This window comes from Anopheles moucheti, chromosome X, assembly GCF_943734755.1.
Source record: "Anopheles moucheti chromosome X, idAnoMoucSN_F20_07, whole genome shotgun sequence".
In the NCBI taxonomy this organism is placed as follows: Eukaryota; Metazoa; Arthropoda; class Insecta; order Diptera; family Culicidae; genus Anopheles; species Anopheles moucheti.
The window spans coordinates 1,155,720-1,177,456 of NC_069142.1; the positions used below are offsets into that span (position 1 = coordinate 1,155,720).

At 46.8% G+C, this 21,737-nt stretch overlaps 1 protein-coding gene across 1 annotated transcript; it reads left to right on the forward strand.

Annotated features, from left to right (window-relative positions):
• Positions 1-407: 407 nt before the first annotated feature.
• LOC128306450 (uncharacterized) lies at positions 408-21,099 on the forward strand. Its single transcript, XM_053043970.1, has 10 exons — positions 408-2,288; positions 2,517-5,652; positions 16,472-16,608; positions 16,696-16,869; positions 17,518-17,672; positions 17,903-18,050; positions 18,192-18,371; positions 18,467-18,613; positions 18,734-18,879; positions 20,442-21,099. The coding sequence occupies exons 1-10, from the start codon at positions 408-410 to the stop codon at positions 20,530-20,532; spliced, it is 6,195 nt and encodes a 2,064-aa protein (XP_052899930.1). The 3' UTR covers positions 20,533-21,099.
• Positions 21,100-21,737: the final 638 nt, after the last annotated feature.

Below are 21,737 nucleotides of genomic sequence, written 5' to 3' on the forward strand. Positions count from 1 at the left end.
AAAATGTTGATATTGCTAATGTGGAGATATCGCGGCGCTGCTCCGAACTGAAACGCAAATAAATTTCGTGAAGAATCCGTGAGAAATCCCAAACCAGCTAGTCAACGCATCGAGACAGATTGCGTAGACTGCGGACGTCGATACTGATTAGTACATTTTTATCTCAGGATTTCGCCCGGTGCGATCCAATCAGTATAGGCGTGAAACTTGGACAGATCTGATGTCTTCTATGTTTGATGCTTGTGAGTGTATTACTCTTATTTCTATCTCCGTTCTACGAAATGTGTTGTGAGTGCTGCAGAGAGAACAGAAGATACTAGCAGTAATCTGCAGTAGAATGTACCAGAACAAAGTATAGAGTCAGTGTTGTAACTCATTTGGAAGCAGTACGTCTGTCGCCGCTAAAGATGCCGTTGTATTCAGAATTGTATCACAACTTTGTCGGCAATACCCCCGTCATACCGACGCCGATAGTTGCGGTTGGGTCGTCTACGTACAGCCCACCTACCTACGTAGGTGTGTCGCGGGCATTTCCGAATCCCCTCTCAACCAGCTCGCGAACTGCGCCCTCCTTCACCCGGGGCTATGTGCCCAAGCTAACACCGATCACCGAAACTCCGCTAACCAGCACCCGTATAGCAGCGCTCGGGCGTGTCAGTTCACCAAAGTTTCTGGCCGGTCATCACCACCACCATGGCCACAGCTCGCCAACATACCAGAAACCTCGGCGAACGATCAACACGGCGGACATCGATGTGTCGGCATCGAAGTACGCCGGTAGTACACGCACTCCATTATCCACCTATCGCACCTCAGCCATCCTGGAGACAACCACATCCGCAACTAATTATTCCGGTGCTTCCGGTAGCTCTCCCGAGACATCATCGTTAGCGACAATTGGCACCTCGTCCATCAACCTGTCTGATGTCGATCGTTCCGTTGGAACAATGTCCAGCGTAGCTCCGCTGTCAACACGCGATCAAGAACTCAACGAACGCAGTGAACAACGGCGCACTCGCTCCACAATCAACCGCAATCGCACGGTGGTGCGATTGAATACCATCCGGGCGCGTAGTAAATCTCGGGGAAGCCGAGGCAGCACCGAAGGTCGGGACCGTCTGACCCTGCCCGATGTAGGTACCGAGCCCACGTTCGACGAAGAGATGCTACTGCTGGAACCACCGGTGGCACGGGCGGGTGTCGTCACCTCCTGGCGCGATAACTTTCGCGATGAGTTATCGTTGCGGCCACGCACCCGGACCGAACCGAGCAAATCGCCCGGAGAGCTGCTGCTCGAGAAGCATCTCATCAGGGACGGGGAGCCTGCGGTAGGTCCGACAGACACCGCCTATCCACCGACACGTTCCCCAGTGCCGAAGCGTCGTGGTACGATCCGACGCAAAAGCGCGGTCAAGATACCTAGCTTTCATGAGATTTGTGCCGACATTAGCTCGGACAAGCTGGACGATGATCTGAACGCGGGTGAACTGCGCCGCCGGGCGTCTCAGCTGATCGAGGACGAGCTGCTTCAGTTTCAAGAAGAGCTCAAAAAAGCAGCATCTGGCACTACCAACCTCGCACCTGACATACTCGAGGAGCGGCTCAAAGAGGCACTGGAGCAGCAAAACGCACAAGACTCCGGTGTCGAGGTGGCCGAAAAGCGCAAGTTGAAGAAAATCAAGCGCACCCGCACCAAGGTGTTGCCAGTGCCGCCTCCCGAACCGGAGGAGGAGATGAAGCTGTTAACCGAACCCGTGGTGGTGGTAGAGAATGCTGCGCCACCGCGGATTGTGGCAGAGCTGGAATCGATTGAAGAGTGCACGGTGTACAAACTGCCCAAGAAGAAGAAAAAACAACCAGAGGAAAACGGCGCGAAGAAAATCGTAACCCCGGGTGGGTTGCGAAAAGAAGCGACGGAACAGGGTCGCACCGAACCCACGCTGCAGAAGGTACAGCTGGTCATAGTGGACCAACCCAAACCGTACCAGGCTGATTTGACAAATGGCATGCAGGAATCGCCGAAGCAGGCTTCGACAGAAACCGACACCAAAGCACTTGTCGTCGGGGCAGGTCCTTCCGACATTCAGGGTGCAGTAGCAGCACCATTATTGAAACCAACCGCACAACTCGCCGAGCCACGCAAGACAGCCAAGACAGGTATTAAGACGTACGTGCGTAAGAAAACGATAGAGAGTTTAGCGGAACCAGTACTTGTTGATTCTTCGATGGGTGCTGAGAGTATTACGCTTAAAGAAACTATTGGTCCACTTGCAAAAGAGTCGTCAAACGTGAAATCTGACACGCAAATGCAGCTCAGCAAACAGGAATCTGTGAAGAAGAATGATTTAGAAAAAGGCACAACAAATTCAAATGGATCAGTAAATCCAAAAGATCCGAAGGAACATATAAACACTGTGAAAAGTGCTCAGAGTATTACGCTCCCAACAGAAGCCATTGATCCACTCCCAAAGGAAGCATTAAACATTAAATCTAACATGCCAATCCAGCCCAACAAGCAACCGGCTGTGAAGAAGAATGATTTAGAAAAGAGCATAACGACAGATCCAAACGCATCAGTTAAATCAAAAGAATCGAAGGAACACATCAAGACTCCGATGAATGATGTGAAAGGTGTGGCACGTAATGAGGCAATAAAATCGGTTGATATTATTGAAGCAGTCAAACCCAACATCGACGTCGTCGCGAAACCTGTAGTAAATCAACCAAAGCAAGCGGAAACTCCGACAACAATAACAATTCCCAATAATATTGCGATCGCTGAACAAAAGGTTGGAAGGTTACAGGCAGGAGGAGAGCTCAAAGTCGACGAAGTCGCAAGGCCAACTACACCAAATCAGGCCACAGAATCATTGACGGTGAATAAAACGGCAGTCGATGCAAAGCAAACAAAACTTTTTCATGTCGAACAGGTAAATTCGATCAAAAAGGCTCAAGAATCTGGGGTGGCAAATGTGACAAAGAAACCAACGCTCCCAGCGCAATCCACAGCAGCTTTAAACGAGCGCAAAGCTTTGAATACTCCGCCGGTTTCGCCAACGAACAAATCCCAATCAATCAAACCGATGGCCGACGAACCGACGACGGTGAAAATAGTTCCAAGCAAGCTGGCACTTCGCCAAAAACCTCTCGATTTGAAACGGTCCTCCGAGGAAGTAGACTTTTGGAGTACTATTGGCACGCGGGAGACGGTATCATTTGCACGGCGCAAGCAACAGCTGGTGACACTCCGAACAACGGAGGAAGAAGAATCACCACCTGCCTCACCAAGCCATCCACTGCAAGGCTCGCCAACTTCACCAACTCAACCCAAAACGTCAGAAGCTAACATCATGCGAACATTAGAGCAAAGTAAACCACTCCCAGCTACTAAAGAGCTAGTATCGGAACCATCTAGTAGTACAAAGTCTAATGATGTTGCTCCAAGCGGTTCCAAAGTGACTAACACTCCTAAAAGCCCTGTGAAGACCAAACAAACAGGCGAATGTTCGGAGGTTTTAAAGCCTCCCGGGAATGTGGAAACAACTCATCAGGAACAGTCTAATGTAGGTAAAGTTGTAGGAGGAGTAGAAGCGCAGAAGAGTAAACCCATTATACCGGAACCGGATGTATCAAAGGTAAAACTCAGCACTCTCCCGGATGATTCGTTAGCAATTGTCAAACAATCCAACATTTCTGAAACCACTGCATTAACCGTGAAGATAGCTCAACCACCATCTACGCCAACTCCTGATTCTAAGGTACCGAAAGTTACTCCAGAAAATGCAACAGCAAACTCGAAAGGAAGTTCTTCTATAGCGACGACACCCGTTACGAAACTCATTACTCACCCAGAACCATCCCTGATAAAAGACAAGACCTCCACAACTCAGAATACAGCAACTCCAAAACCGATCGGTTCCAAACCAACAATTCTAGAAGAAACGTCGACGAAAGCAAAACAATCCACGGCGCTGCTGGAGGTTTCTGCTCCGAAGGCAACAACTCCCACTCTTACAGTGAAAGTGGCGCCAACAGCAAACGACGTCAAAGTATCTCGGGTGCAGGATACCATCGCCATCGCTACGCTCGATACGAAAAAGCTATCACCGAAGGAGCTGATTAAAGCCATTGCGCCCAACATTGCGGCCGCTGCCGAAAAGAAGATAGCGCAGGAGAAGATAAAACCGGCGGAAGCGAAACAAATCCCCGCAACTGTTGCCAACTCCTCTGCAGGTAGTACGGCTGCCGCCGCCGTTCCAAAGGTGATCGTGGATGGCAACAAACCCGATGAGGAGCTGAAGAAGAAAGTGATCGTGAAGAAGGTAGTAAAAGTGGTAAAACCAAAAGTTGTCTCCACCACCAACACCACCACCACCAAGGCAAAGTCTGAAACGGAAATGGATGCTCAGCGCGAGCAGGAACAGGAACAGCACCGATTAGCACAACAGCAGCAGCAGCAGCAAAATCTCGAGCGCATGAAGACGAAGCTGAACCAAATCACGCTTAACATGGGTGTGAAGGGTACCGAGGTGGAGGTAAAGGAGTGCCAAAAATGTCAATCGGCGATAGTTTCCGAGGCGCTTCCGGTACCGGTAGCCATCGTGACGACGACGACGACGATGGGGCCTGCGACACCGAAGGCACCGAAGCAGCCGATCACCAACGGGGCGAAGCTGACGAAGAATAAATTCGGTACGCTAGACAACCTGAGCGACTTATCATCTGTGAACGTTCGCTATCGAAACATCACGGGCGTGGTGAGTGAGAATTCGTCAGTGGTGAAAGCGAAACAGAAGCAAACGGTTGCGGCCGGTACAGAGCTACAGAAGGTGTTCCAATCGAGCAGTGAAGAGGACGGTAAGGAAGAGCAAAGTGCAACCGCACCGCGTGTTGATAACGATAGTGCATCGGAGACATCGTTCTCGGGCGTAGAAGACGACTGGTCATCGGAGGAGGAAGACGACGACGACGATATGGCGAACGATAAGCCCGAAAAGAAGAAACCGTTCGATCCGACCAAGCGCGTCAAGCTGAACTTCGATCAGATGCGGAAGTGTTATTCCAAGGAGGAAAAGTGTCCGATCGTGCTGGTGGCCCGGCCGCGCCCACTCTGGAAGGTGAAGCGGCACGGCCATCGGCACAACCGGAAGGCGGACCTGACCAGCAGCAGCGGCAGCAGCAGCAGCAGTGACGACGAGAGCACCAGCACCTCCACCACGACGAGCAGTGGGGCTACGACCAGCACCAACACCACCGATCACACCTCCTCCGAGGCGGTCTCCATGATGGACGGTGCCACCTCGGATATCAACACCGATAGCAGCGTCAACTCGAGCACCGGTGGCAAGCAGAAGGGCCAGAAGGGCAAAGCGAAGGGCCAGAAGGGAAAGCCGGATCCGTTCAGTGACATATACGACAACCCGATGGTGATTCCGCTGCATGCAGAGCCGCGCACGAGCAGCCGGAAGAGTGGCGGCTCGTTTGTGGCGCCGCTCCGGGATGAGAACAACAACACCCCGGCCGACCTGGACGAGGACGAACGGGCACGCTCGATCGGGGGCGGGCAGGAGGTGCGCAGTGCCAGCACCAGCAGTCATGATTCCGGCTTCTACGGTGGTGGTACAGCGCCGATCAGTCCGAAGAAGGCACTCGGTAAGTGTCTAGAGCAATTGCCGTTTAAGGCTACTCATCTTTCACCCCCCATCCCTATATCTTTTACATCTGTCAAACCGTACAACACTGTGTCGATCGAGTTTTCCCGCGACCAATGCCCCTATGCCGGTGCAAGCGCGACGGTGGCTACTTCCTGCCAAACCTCGTAGCATCCGTCTGCGGCTAAAAATAGCGTTCCGCGTTAGCGTGTTAAGTTCGTCTTGATCAATCAATTCATCGATGTGCTCTCACTCGCGGGCCCTCACGCCCATCACCACCAACATATATGCAGTCGAGCCACGGTGGTAGCGGCTGTTTGTCATGAAAGTCAAGTTCAATGTCATCGCTGACGTTAGCGTTTTTTTTTTGTTGTGCGGGGTGATCCTTTATCGTTCTGCGCTCTGTTTCCCTCGATTCCCACGACACGATCTGAGCGTTGCCGAGCTGCTGAAACTCCCCTCTGATCGAATGGCAACAGGTGGGTGAGTGTCGATTGACCCTGGAGCACTTTCTTGCCGAGGAGCACACCGATCGAGATGATGTTTGTGAGCATGTAAAACCTGTCGAACAACTCGCAATTCTGCATCCGTTTGGCGAATGGTCTCAATCTACCTTTACTCCGCTGGACGAAGGGCAGATGATCACCCTCATACACCCGGATGGTAGCTAAAAATAAACTAGCCCAGCGATAGCAAAGGGAAGCGAATATTCGTGTAGAACATCAAGTGCGAGTTAAGGTACCTCCCCCCCACACGGGTACGTGTCGGGTGACGATTCACGCGACCACGACCCAAACGAAAGAGATTAGCTGAATGCCCTCGTTCAGGGACGGTACGAATTTTTATACTATATGGTCCGCAGGTCGGTTGTAAACAATTCGATCCCAGAAATAAAAACCGATTGCTTTAGACGCCGTCCCGAACTGATATCGTCGACCACGAGCACGGTCTGCGGTCTTCTTTTTATTGCTAACGCTGAACCCCACGACCACTGGCCGGCACTGATCCGGGTCGAAAACGGGCCGGCAGCGCAGGTCCCGGCGGGCACGGTCCATTGGGGTATTTATGACCCTGAATATCGAGAAGTCGTGGTTTTATGGCTGCGTTTCAAACGATGCTCTCGGTTCTACCGGATGGATTCGCCGACATCACCAAAAAAAACCCGCATGGGTTATGATTATGCAATTGTAGTCGCAACACTATCGAACTCAACATTTCTTATCGACTTATCTAGACGATTCTTAAAGTGCTGTTCATTTAGAATTCGGTCACTCATCTCAAGCTGTTATAGGAACCATTCTTTAACATTGATGTATAATTTTCACATCAAATGAAAGGTTTTTTTTATTGTTTTTTTTGTTTGCTTCCCATCAGCTGCCGCACAACCGATTTAGCAACTTCAGCAGCTATTTTTTTCCAATAACATGTTTTGAGGCTGTTTTGGTGGTTTTGCTTGTCTTATTCAATTTTCTTTTCATTATCGCCCAATATTGTTCTATCGGCCGAAATTCTGGACAGTTCGGTGGGTTCAAATGCTTGCCGATGACGTCCACGTTATTGGTGTACTCCATTGGACTACTTCCCGACTATAGTGACATAGCTTGCCAAATATGGCCAGAACTTTATTGGGACTTTGTGAACCTTGATGAAAGGCAAAACGCTGTTCCAGACACTGTTCTTTGTACACTGTTGAGTTTTATTGATTTATTGGTTATGAAAACCCGTGCCTTGAGACCACAGCTGCAGTGTCTGGACTACAGTCGGCAAAAACGAACTTATATTTAACGGAGACATCACCCCTGAGCTGTGGCAACATAAAATTTTTGACCAGGAACCTGTCTGAAATCCATTTTTCGTGTACGTTTCGTCATCCACGATGCAACCCGTCAAAACCTGTTCATACAATTTTCGGCCCATCGCCCCAGAATTGCGTGGATTTTTCCCGGTTTATAGCGATCCGCTATAATAGTGTATCTCGGGGACTGCCTGTATTCTCCAACGACAAGCATGAACGACCCAGCAAGGGATATGGAATAAAGAAGATAGCGCCGTTCAACATCTGGGGTTTTGCAAACATCTCAAAACGCTGCTAAGCCAAAGAACAAGTTATGTTTTTTCTTTTCCACCCCAAGCAAATAGCGCATCCCGAATTTAACATTCACGAACGTCCAAACATTCGACTGGTTCGTATATATGTTTTTTCACCTGGTGGTGTAATCGACCAGACGGAAAAAATGTGCGAAACGCTAGCGATCTTCGGTTCAGCACCAGCGCTAGTGATTTGTTTACCCTGTCCCTGGTTGTTTTCATGTTCCAGATTCACCCACTAACCATTCATTCTGTGGGGTGAAGCGATATTCTCGGGGTGAAGCGGCAGCATACTGTGGATCAAAGACAACCCGAACGAAGTCATAGATCAGGGCATTCAGAGAGAAAGAGAGAGAGCACCCAGTAGCGAAGTAGATTAATCCGGTGGTGTCCATTTATCTTGCCCCAAACACCTACACTCGCTACACAGCGGAAGGTGGTGGACTCTTGCTCATCATCGCACCACAACAATTGCATCACACTGTTCCGTTCAGAGGTACCTTCAGATCTTCAGGAGCAGTGTGTTATTACTTCTAAATGTTCCCCACATTGCACGGCCGTTTGGGTATAATGGAAACCTTTACATTCCATTCTTTCTACGTACTGGCCGGTGTGCAACATACCATATTCGAGGTTGTTGCAGATGCGTGCACAATCTCAGCTTTTTTTCCCCTACTTTTGGTCAGCATTGCCAGCACCATAGACAGCACCATAAGAAACGAACTGCACGAACTGTTGCTTTTTTTTTGGGCCGTAGTACACCTCGGCGAAAGAGCGGCGGTACGGCAAAATGCCGCCACAACGAACGCCAACTGTCTATCATGGTCGGTATGCAATTAGACTAATTAATTCTCAATCTATTTCTATTCGAGATATTTATTCTTAGCGCAACACATGCGATGCAGAGGGACCGCAACCTGTTTTTCCCTTGTCGACGAATTCATCATCCGCGTGGGGAAAGACTCCTCGCCCAATTGCGGGGTGATATATTCGGGAGGTCTGGGGGATCTGTACGGTTCTCTTCATCAGCAAAAGGAGCCTGTCATAAACTTGTTGACTAGTGAATATGCCTCACTTATAATTTCTGCCCCATTCACCGCACTAATTTTATGATCCTAGTTCGTGGTACATTTCCTTGCGGTGTTTGTTTTGTTTCGACGCGACAAATTGAGCTCTGTATGCGGAAGGTGCTTCCGCGAGAATATGCGCTTTTCCAAACGCCTACCTTCTGCGGTAAGAAAAAAAAGTCGAGAGAGAGAGAGATGTACTTTTAGAGACAACGAGAGGGATATTGCGAAAACAAAGAACATTTGATACATTCAATCGGAACACGGCAGTGCGAAAATCCTTGATAATGCTTGATATTCGGAGACATTTTAATCCCCACCTTGCTGTGCCGCACTAGACTACCCCTACATTTACTCTACCTCGTATATATACCCATATTTCTACTATTGCTCTCACACTCAATCCCATTCCCGGGCCTGGGGTTGGGCACGTACATTATCGGCAGACTGTGACGTCAACTGTCATAAGAAGTGCGAAAAGCTGGCGGCCAACCTGTGCGGTGTCAACCAGAAACTGATCGTCGAGGCACTCTCCTCCGTCCGTCGAGGTAAACCACTAGTGAACGCTCTCCTCAACACCACTGGACAAAACCGTCAAAATGCCAAACAATCTTCTGGATTCGGTGGGGGGGAAGTAAACGATGATTGGGGGAGATACTTTTTTAAACTGTCAACTTTTATACATTTCACTCAGGATATGTGTTTTACACTTTTGCTCATAAAGAGCAAGTAATGTACTTTGACTGAGTCGTTTTGTAAGCTAGATAAATTGAAACATTTTTTATATATTAAATTATATATAAATATGTCTATTTATATTATATGTATATTTTTCTATACATATTTCTATTAATTCATAATTTCTACTTGACACAGAAATTATCCTATTATACAGGTAGTCCCCGAAATACGCGGACTTTGATATACATGATTTTAGGAAATTTGACAGTTTATAGGAAATCTAAGCAAAAGGTGAAAATTTGGTCTGAAATCCTTGTTTGGTTATATAAAACATTTCTTCCTAACTGATTTCAACGTAATCTTTCTAAAAATCGCCTGATTCGCTGCATAATTTGAGTCCAGAGAAGGAAATCGACTATTTGACTTTGAAATAGACACGAAATTGCACCAGGATTCGACTTACGCGGAAATTCGAGTTTGCATTCTACATGCTTTAGTACTCCTAACAAACACTTTCCCATGACCTATCTGCAATCGAAGGTGTGTTTTGGGTGCATGTTAGCTTGATCAGCAAATAAAACAAACCAAACCAAAATGAACGTAAATGAGCCGCGCAAATATTTATACCACTGCAACCAAGGCGGCACGAATAGCAGAAGCAGCAGGGACAGGCCGAAAAAACGGCGTACAAAATTAATGATCTCACTTGCGCCGATAGGACGCGCAACGAGTTCGCCAGAATTATTTTGGCACACCGTGGGGTTAACGGACTTTGGCGTTTGGCAGTGGACATTGAGGACTAACTTTCTGATCAATTATGTTGTTCTATTCAACAACCTACAAAGCGCTAAACCAGCAAATGGAAGAGATTGGTTTGGTTCGGGATTTATGACAAAACCCAAAATAAAACAAACCAAACACAAAAAAAGCATTGATTACACAAGAATCAACGTAGCGCGTCACAATGCAGATATTATTCTTTTGCTTTTGTTCTTTATTATGTCGCGCCATATGTGCCATATGTCTTTTAGGCTGTTTGTCTCGGCGGAAAATTGTAAAAATGCGCCATCAAGCCGCAAACAAAACCAAAAACGTAACACCAAGTAGTAAAAAACCGGCAGAAAAGAAAACCTTGAACATTACGCGCGCAAAGCGCAATAACCCAACGAAATACACACAGCACGGAAGCTTTTTTTCGTTTCGTTGTTTTAAGAACATCTTCCCCACTCTACGGAGGGGGGGATATATCAACGGCATCGTATAACACTTTCCTCGGCACGAAATATTGCACCCACAGAAAGCCGTCCGTATTCGCGGCCTTTATGCTTTACCGTGCTCTTCCGTGATCCACGCTAGTCCTTGGATCGATCCCTACCTAGAAGAGTAAAAATACTCCACAGCGAAGCTGGGGAGGCAGGCCGAGCATATAAATATATACAGGGGATGTGTAGGGTGCGAATCGGTCAGATAAAAATTAGAAACCGTCTCAAATCGATCGATCGCCACAGCAATCGGAAAGTTGCTTGTGTATATATTATGCAGCTGGTGAAGGGGGTGATGCTGTAACGGTACGGTTGAAAGCCAGCTTCAAGCATAGTCAGTGCGGCGCTAACGTACGCCAGACAGGGTTGGGATAGTAAACCAGCAGCAAAAACAGAACTTTCATTCTGGACGACGTAACAAATTTGTAGAATGTTTGCCAATAAACACTGAGGGTGCACGTCAGACCCTCAGTCTGCATTACCCGAAAAAACTTTCCCATGCCAACACACACACACACACACATACATCGATATATGTAGACTGCCGGCAAGTGGCAGGCGATTTACAACAACAAAATCTCACCTTTGCCATCAAGGCGTAGAGTAGGAGATCAAGGCGATCAACAGAATGCGGAATGAATATGTGAGAGCGCGCGCGCGCGCGGGGGTGTCGCACCGAGCGTGCCAAACGGGCAAATTCTTCTGGGAAGCATGTGACTAGCGGGTTAGACGTTCCTTTGGGTGGTTGATTGCGGGTAAACGGTCGAAAACCAACGCCAGCTTCCTCAAAGTACCGAACGTCTTGTTGCGATCCTGCGCGTCCTGCGTATGTCCTGCCCGAGGCATTCCGTTTTGGAACGGAAATGAGAGGATTGGGGGTTTGCTAGCCATCCCCCCCCGGGCAGCGGAAGCATTGTTGGCATTTAGGTGGCGGTTTGTTTCCGTGGTGGTGTACACGATTTACCCTTCGTCCGAATTCTCAACCCAAAAAAACACAACCCGATTCCCGTTTCCAGGAGTGCAGGAGGCTCGCGACTCACCATCGAAAATGCCCCCGAGCGCCAATCCGGCTTACCGCATCGAAACACCGATACCGTCGGCCACCCGGTTCGATCACGATTGCGTCGATGGTGGCGGAATGTCAACGGTGGCATCGACGAGCTGTGCGGCCGCGTCATCCGCCGCCAAGGAGGAAGAGATAGGTAACGGCGGTCGCGTACAACGTTTCTCCCTACCACGCGTTCGCAGGTTGTCCACTCATTATTTAGGGCACGTGGCATTCATGTGGCTTTACTTTCAATATGGCGTTTCGAATTTAATATTTTTAGTACCGGTGGAGGGGGGGGGGGCACGATCGTCGTGTAATGTAATCTCACAACACGGTGGTTTATTTTTAATTTTCCTCCCTTATCTAGAGCAACGAACATAGGTCGATCAATTACAATTGGCAATAGTGGTTTTGGATAACCACACAGTCGCCTCGAAGTCAATTGAGTTGTAAAATTCAATCTTACGACCAGCGGTGTCAAGTCGAACATTTCTCACGCCTACATCGCTGTGTGAAAATTAGTTCGCAAACGAATTCAATTTCCACTAATAATGAACATATTGAAGAATTTCCCACAAATTCGTGCACAAATAATGAACATTTTCTTCAAAGTAATGTTCAATAAACCTTTACCTCTTTTTTTCGAATTCGAATTTTCTTTTCTCGTGCTAAACTTGGACCTTTTGGGCAGCATATAATGCACGTTAATATTTGGGCGTCCCAACAGCGGGGAGGGGGCCCGTTCCATTCGGTGCCGTAGGCAGCTCAGTCGTAGTAGCCGTGTAGTAAGAAAAGGCAAAACTATTTAGGTCGCATGCATCATTTCCCCACAGTCAGAGCAGATCACCCGCGTTTTCTGTTTGTGTAAGAGTGGGTATGTCTCAACGTTGTTTCTTTTTGTGTTTTTTTTTGTTCAATCCATCCGTCACACTCATCGTTAGGCGACCCGTTGACTCGGCGACTGCAGACAGCATTTTCCTTCACACAAGGGACGGGGACGGCGCAAACACCCGTCCACTGCGTTCTTGCTATATTTCCGTTTTTTCTTTTTTCGTTTTCGGCAATGTAATTTTTGAGCATCCGATGGGTTGACTTGAGTGGGTTGACGCTGAGGGAAGAATTTTACGCCTACGTCTTCATACGTTTCAGTACGATGTTAACTTTCATGTGATATGAAACCGCGGCGCGCTAGGCGTGCAAGGTGCGTTGTGAAATTGGAGTAATATTTGGATAAAATTTACTGCATTTTTACACAGCTATTTCTTTGAATGTTATCGGCTACTATGCAATAGAAATACTTACCAATGGGGAAGCAATAAAATTGCATTCCAATTTAAACTTTTTGCAGCTAAACGTTGTCTCTAACGCATGATCACCTCGTCTCGTGAACACCAATTTTTGACAATAGGCGTTCATTTTTATCTGGCGATCACCAATTTTTGTCTCAAGTTATGAAGAACTCCACGTTGGAAGAAATTTTGAATGATTACCTCTCAGGTATTTGTAATTTTTGATGGAATTAAATAAATAAAACATCAAAAACAATTACCGTTGATGTTATTCAGCATACATGAATCCAATTGAAATTGAAATTGATTCTCATCTGTTAAATTGAACAAAAATCGTTGCAAGGCTATTTCAGTACCGCAAAATTACCGATAAAATTCAACGTTTTTACATGAAAAATTCATGAAATTCATGAATTAATGATTCATGAAATTAAATACCTAATTCACTATAAAATTTTACTTATCAATAAAATAAAAAGCAATAAAACTCGCTAGATATTGTGTACATACACGAATGCATGAATGAGCGACAAAAATTCGTGACTTAGAGACAAAATTTAGTGATTACGAGACAAAAATTAACGCCTTCTGCCAAAAACTGGTGATCACGAGACAAAAATTGATTCCTACGGTCAAAAAATTGGTGATCACGAGACAAACATTCGTGAATTAGAGACAAAATTTGGTGATCGCGAGACAAAAATTGATGCCTACTGTCGAAAATTGGTGATTACGAAACAAAATTTAGCGGCAACGACTGGAAGGCGAAACAGTGTTTATAATTACGACACAAATTGCGCAAGAAGATAGAAAACTTGAAGTAAACACATGGAAGAATGTCGAACGCTCTTGTACTTGTTGCACATATTACGCACGGTGTATTAAAAAAATAGCCAAACGATCATACTTTTACGGGTGGATAAAAGCGAAAGGTCATGCTCCGCAATTTACGCAACGCATCATATTACAAAGTACGAAATTCGACGCATACAAGACCATCTAGCAAGTAGCCCCCGGTAAATGCGTTGTATTAAAAAGAAAAAAAAACGCGGAAGTTGAAATTTTGATTGCTCAACTAGCTACTCAAGCAAATAAGTAAATAAGATGTAGCATTCTAGGGGAAGCGATAATTGGATGCTGCAATTTGCATGCCCACGTACGCGAATCTCTGCGGTCCGCTTTAATAATGTATCCCGGGGGCTAACCATTTCTAATATAGAAATGGACCGTGCACAACCTCACCGTTGGACGGAATGGATCAACGGGGCTTGCCCCGAATTATAACACCCCAAAAAACCTCCCCAAAAGCGCTTGAAACTGCAATAGAAAACGAAAAAGGTTACCGCTGGTCAAAGGTACATCAAGTTCCCATCGGTCGTCCCAGTGCCGTTTTGCGAGCGCGCAATTGAAAGAGCACCGCGGGATCGCGTACCCAACATTCACACGGGCAGAAATATCTGCGCAAAATCAAACCACGGATGTGTGCAATGTTGACGTCGGTCAAAAGAAGGTGTTTAAAAATAATTTTTCCCTTAGTGCCCCCCGCTGTCGCTGTTCCGGTCGCGGCCACGGCATTACCGTGAACGACCAAAAAAGAATGAAAAAAGAGCACACACATAAAAAGAAGTGCAGCATAACACACAACAAAAGGTTACCTGTGCCCCAGCATCCATCCCGGTAATGGATACGTAATGATGATGACGGCGTGTGCCCCCACTGCAACTCGACTATATTAATTTTTACGGCAATGCGAAAAGCGATCCGATCACGAATGCAATAAAATGTAAAATAGTAAACCGCGCGTACGGATGCGCGGCTTTCCGAGTTGCTGGACATAATATATTATCGTCATCGGCGTCGATTGATGATGCCATCGACGCAACCGAGCAGTACTCATCGGCGGCAGCCATATAACAAAAGGGACAGAGTAACGTACCCTAGAACGGCAATACCGACACGCAAACACATGTGTGTTGTGTCGCATGCTGCGCGACGAAAAGAGACAACCGATGGCGGAGACTCACCCTTCGATATGATGAGTTAGCGCGGCAAACAAAGCAACATACGCTAATTCCCGAAACTCTCCAGAACCTATTCGCTGCTCGTTGCGCTTATACGAACTCGCGCGTGGATGTGTGTGTGTGTGTGTGTGTGTGTGTGTGTGTCACACGCACTCAGAAAAATACGACTCGTTGCTCGGAAAACAATCACAACTGGAAACACCCCCTCGGAACATACACGCCGCTGCCAGTACCGGTATGGAGCTGTGAAAACAATCATCGTGCTGTGGTCGAACGTGATTGAAGTGTAGCACGGTTCGTGAACGGATTGCTTGGATCCCGTAAAATGGTCGATACTATCGGTGACGCGGATTTGACAGCTCGCTACGACAAACAACCGCAAAGGAAGACAACGAAGCAGCAGATGCGACAGTACCGCAAGCATCAACGTCAACGTCAACTGATGAAGTATCCCTACGGGCTGCAGACAGCGCTGGAGTTGAACGAACCAGACGTGTTCGAACTGGCAGAGTTTTCCGACGACACAGTTATGGAGGAGAAGCAAATCGGTTACAGTGCGCAAAAGGCATACTGCATTGCAACGATCGTCCCGGAGGAAGAACCGAAAGCCGAAGAAAGCCGTGCGAAAGACTCGAAGCAGGCGACTATGGAAACGGGCTTGAAGTGGACGCGAAAGCGGCTCCTACCGACCAGCAAACTTCCGCCGGTGGATGAACTGGACGAGGTGTTGGAGTGTTTGGAAGATTTCGTAAACAAGGAGCGCCGGAACGACGATCCGAAAAAATCGCCAGAGTTAACCATCGTGGATACGGGTTTGTTCTGGAATTTGGAGCAGGAGGAGGTGATAGCGCGTTGGACAAATAACGAGCCAGAGCCAAATCAGGAGCTGGCGCCACCTAGCGGCGACAGTGTTGATACGGAACAGTCCCCTGATAGAGAATCGATTGATGAGATATTGCTAGTATTGACCCACGATGACACACCGGTCACTCGTCAGTCGCTGTGGTGTTCCCTATTTGGTCGCTGCTTTCCATGCATCTTGTGCATCGAAGAAGGCAGCGACGCTGAGGATTAGTTAATAAAGTTCCGATTATTTCCTTGCGGGCACGTGTGACCTGTGCGTGTTACCGTGATTGCATTTAATAGTTTTACGATAATTAGTTGACGTGTGTCGTGTAAAAGAGACGTAGTGTTGTATACCGTTTTATTGCTTTAAGACTTTTAAGCGCATTGCGTATGCGCTCGTGCGGACATTTCGCTACATCCATTCATCCATTGGATAGGCAGATTCCACCGGACCGGTTTGTGTGTTGTGCCGTCCTTTTCTAACGTTTTCTTTCTTTCCCGACCGCGTGGGACCTCAGAAACGTCCTACACCTATGCACAGTTCCAGAAGACGGGCAAGCTCACGGCACCTGCGACCGTGATACCTCGGTTCCGGAAGTACAACGTTGATGATTTCCACTTTCTCACCGTGTTGGGCAAGGGCAGCTTTGGCAAGGTAAGTGCCGAACCGAACCGAATGTTTCCGTTTTTTTTTCGCGCTATGCCGCTTCTGTAACGATACGATTGCTTTATACATTTCCAGGTTTTTCTGGCCGAGCTGAAAAATTCCGACTACTACTACGCGATCAAGTGCTTGAAGAAGGACGTCGTGCTGGAGGATGACGATGTGGACTGCACGCTGATCGAGCGGAAGGTGTTGGCCCTCGGTACCAAGCATCCCTTCCTGTGCCATCTTTTCTGCACCTTTCAAACGGACGTAAGTACCACCCGTACGCTCACACGCTCTGGGCAGATCGTCTAACCGCCTTCAACACAGGTTCAACAACCGGCACACGCGAGAACGAGGAAGTGCATCCATGGTAGGCTTGCGAGGCAAACCTAATTGTGCGCGGTATCCCTCCTGTGGGATATGGGCCACGCTGAACTATTTTTACGCCGCCCAAGAATTCGCACATTTCACGCTCGCGTGCATCTTCTTCGCGTACTGCAGTTTGCGGTGCAGTCGGTCACCGCGATTTCGTACCTATTGACCGACTTATTTGGGCACTGTGTGCACTAGACAATATAAATGTGGGAGACACAAAGAGAAAAAGGATTTGTTCGGTATTGAACAATTTTCTTTTGAGTCGTTGCAAGCGTGCAACGTTCTCTGTTTTGCTTTCGTGTAGTTGGTTTTAGCTATGTATAGGTAAGAAGGTAATGGGATAGGTTTTTATTGATTACAATTAAGTGAACCGCTCTTATCGCTTCACTGATTGGAACTGATACTGTCTCCTTCCTGCACTAGCTTTTATAAGCCTTTTTCCAGGGCTGTCAAATCTCTTTCCCACGTATATGCAAATATGTTTTCGTACCAGTTTAATTCTCTTTTAAAATGCTTGTTTTGCTATTTATTGTACCGCAGAGTCATCTGTTCTTCGTGATGGAGTACCTGAACGGGGGCGATCTGATGTTCCACATCCAACAAAGCGGTCGCTTTCCAGAGGCTCGTGCCCGCTTTTACGCTGCCGAGATTGTGTCGGGGCTCAAATTTCTACACCGAAAGGGTATCGTTTATCGGTAAGTGCGCCTGATTTCACTGTATTTTCATGTTAATGTCGAGTTATAAGCGAACCCTATCGATCGGAGGAATGCTTGGGATACACAGCGGGTACTTGGATCAATCCAGTCTCAGTAAAATTGTTAGTTATCAATTAAAAACAAACAAAATTGTTTGTCCTACTGTCATCATTCATGTAAATAGTGTCGTTCCGATAAAGCTTACCCCGTCAACATTGTTCCACTTGCAGTGATTTGAAGCTGGACAATGTGCTGCTCGATTACGATGGGCACGTTCGGATAGCGGATTTTGGTATGTGCAAACTAGAGATCTACCTGGACAAGCTTGCAGACAGTTTCTGTGGCACACCGGATTACATGGCGCCCGAAATAATCAAAGTAAGCATTTATTAAGTTAATTATTAGGTTAATAGTCATATTCTTATAGTCATAGTCATATATTAACATTTATTAGGTTAATAGTCATATTCACAAAACGTCGTTTTCTACCTTTAAATCACTTGCTTCTCCGCTTCGCAGGGGCAAAAATACAATCAAGCCGTCGACTGGTGGTCGTTCGGTGTGCTGGTGTACGAGATGCTCGTCGGCCAGTCGCCCTTCAGCGGTTGTGACGAGGACGAGCTGTTTTGGTCCATCTGCAATGAGATACCCTGGTTTCCACATTATCTCTCCAAGGAAGCGCTACGGTTGTTACAGTCGGTAAGTGAGCAACACATTGTCGATTGCTAGAGGGCCAATAGGGCCCAATACCGTTCCACCACTAACGTGTCGCTGTCGTACCGCATCGGGTTTAGCTTCTCGAAAAGGATGCCTCGATACGGCTCGGTGTGCTCAACACGATGGATGAGGAGAGCGACATCAAGTACCACCCCTTCTTCAATAGTATTATCTGGGACAAATTGGAGAGACGAGCCGTCGAACCACCCTTCAAGCCCCAAGTCGTAAGTGTCACCCAGCATCTGCAGCATCTAAGCCCGTTTAATGTGTTTTCCGACCTCATTCTGGTTCGATTCACAACTGCGTTTTTTTTCTTCTTTGCTTTCTCCCAATTTTCCTTCCAGCGACATCCACTCGACACTCAGTATTTTGACAAGCAGTTCACTCGTGAACGAGCGCGACTGACGCCCATTGATCGGAACATCCTTGCTTCGATGGACCAGGCCCAGTTCGAGGGATTCACCTACACCAACCCCAACAACACACTGACGTGAATATCCCAAAATCAGCCTTTCTACACCCTCCTTTCTACCTTCCAACACCTAGCTCACTAGTACTCTCCCGAGATTCCCCAGTAGTGTGTAGCAATAGAGTAGTGATCGCGAGTGGTACCTAATGGCTGCCCCGATGTCTCACAGCGTTGTAGCGCTCTACTTGCTCCCATTTGCCCACTATCCCAATCTATTTTTAGCGTTTAGGCTTAATTAATTTGGTAGTATTTACTTATGTTATAATTAAATTGTCGCCTTCCACACTTCACATCCCGTTTCATAAACTTTGTTGTTGCATTGTGCGTCTTCGTTGCACAGCCCTGGGGGCTGCCCCTCGGGGCGTGTTTCGGAGTGCTGGCCGCGCTGGAATGGGGCGGCACTCCCCCCCGCCGATAACTCACAGCAGAAATCCTACCATCGTTTCCTGCTCTCCCGTATAATCATCCTATAGCCTTTACTCTCAAGTGTTATCTCTAGTCTGCCAGAGTTGTTGCCCGGTTTTGCATCGCTTAACTTTAAATGTTTTTTTTTGTTCGTGCTCTACAATGTTTCTTTTTCTTTTCATTTTGTTTGTTGTTTTCTTTTTTGTCGTGCCATTTGCCTCATCGCCCTTCGCAGCTAGTAGTGCCCACCATGTACCACGTTTATATCTATATATAAATTCATATATATATATATATATTTATAAATATATAAATACGAATTCTTTTTGCAAACACACATACATACATACACACACACACACACACACACACACACACACACACACACACACACACACACACACACACACACACACACACACACACACACACACACACACACACACACACACATACTAGAATGTGAAAATTAGTACAGAATGCAATTTGAATAATTCATTTACCACCCTTATCACATCCTTTATCATCGTAACAGGGTTATTCACCGTCTCCCACCCGCTCTGCTCTCGGAGGATAAACTTTAATGTGTTTTTCTTTCTTTCTTTATTTTTCTCTCTCTCTCTCTTTCTCTCTCTCTTCTTTCTCTCTATGCCCTTCATCCTTTAATCCTACCTCCACCCCTACCCCACCAACAACCAAAAAAAAAACGAAAATCAACTTTAACAACATTCCCGAAACGAACCTGTTTATATCAACCTCTTCTCCCCCACAACAACCTGTTCTCTCCTTCTCTACGTCCCTAATCTACCTTCCTCTATCATCATCTTCTTCCACTCTTCTGTCTATGCTTCGTCGTCTCACTCTTCTACAACTACTGCTACGTTCCTTCTGGCCATCCCGTGCTCAACGTGCCGCGTGGTCTCCCTCTTCACCCTTATCGGGTGATCTGTCTCCCAAAACAAAAAATAAACTCCCCCTTGCACATCGATTATTTGCGTTTGCGTTCTACCCATATGCGCAACATATACTATATTTTGTACAATTATCAACGGGTACCGGGTAATTAAACCCCGCAAAAATGCAAAAAAACAAAAACGGCATAATACTCTTAATCAACCCTGCAACTGTAACTACAACAACCCAAAAAAAAACAAACAAACAAACAAAACAAACTGTAGCAAAATACGCGAGAAGCAGAAGAAAAAACAAAAGAAAATGTATTTCTGTCCCCAGTGCGGTGATATTAAAGTGACGTACAATATCTTCTAAAAATTTTGCTACCGGGTGTGATAACTTTCCCGTTTTGGATGGCGTGGTACACGCGGGGGTACATGTAGCTAGCAGGTGGGAGAAACCCCCCGACAAAACCGCCCATGATCGCTTGCAAAATTGATCAGCTGCGAAGTGCGACGAGGGGAATGGTCCCCACAAAAGAGCCAACAACAGCAAGAGCAAGAGCTGACAAAACGCATTAACACCGTAACGTAAATGCTGGCATTATTCAGTGCAGAAGCAAAGGGAGACACACTAGGGGTGCAGCTCGGACAATTTCGATTCGACGATTGGTGCGCACAAGACCAGAACGGCTTCGGGCTTGTGAAGGTTTCGCATTGGCTAAAGAGTGCCGCGAATAAGCGCAAAAGCAAAATCCCCCCCTCGACTTTTGTAATCAACAATGTAGGAATTATTTGACCAACCCCTGCATCCCGCAACCCTATTAGAGCACCCGACACCAATAGCTAGAAAGAGGGCATGATGTGAAGACCGTTTGGAATGGCACCCCTAAAGTAAGAAAAAGCAAACACAACACTGCGACCAAAATTGATTATGTAAAACGTTTCCCAAGCGAAAAGCAAATGTACGAAACAATCTGTCGTAAAGGTGCGAAAGAGCTTATTTAGAGCATGAAATTTTGTGAAAAAAAAATTACCATTCGTATTGATTTTTTTTTGTTTTGTTGTCGTTGGTGCGTTCCCTTTGGAACGATCATTTGGTGGGGTGAACAAAACGACGTGCTACGCAATGCTGTACTGCAACCAAAACTTGTTCGATTCCCTTCTCCCCTCTTTATTTTTCTTTCCACCCACACCTTTCTGCCGGTAATATGAAACGGAAAAAGCAAATAAACAATTAACGAGACGAGTGCACATTGGACAGCCGAAAGCAAAAGCAACGGAACAAGCGAATATGCTAAACGGAACATGCGCACTACAACGTAAACGAAACCGAGAAACATAATGCCAACAAGAACCAATAACGGACGGAAGAAAACATTGCAACGAATGCTAGGGAACCTCCCGAACCTCCCTTAACCAACTCTGCACGTCCTTCTGCATTCAACTAAACTGCTTTGCAAAAACGACCAACCCCCCCACGAAAGGGAGATTTGATAGCAGGTGACACAGGCCACAGACACGACTGCATTTTTCGCCTTCTACCGATTCTCCACACCGTACGCTTTTATTTGCTTTCTT

Coding starts and splice junctions, on each gene's coding strand:
- LOC128306450 (XM_053043970.1), top strand. CDS start 408: ATGCCGTTGTATTCAGAATTGTATCACAACTTTGTCGGCAATACCCCC. Junction 18,372..18,466: donor CGCTACGGTTGTTACAGTCG/GTAAGTGAGCAA, acceptor CATCGGGTTTAG/CTTCTCGAAAAGGATGCCTC. Junction 18,880..20,441: donor AACCCCAACAACACACTGAC/GTGAATATCCCA, acceptor AACAAACTGTAG/CAAAATACGCGAGAAGCAGA.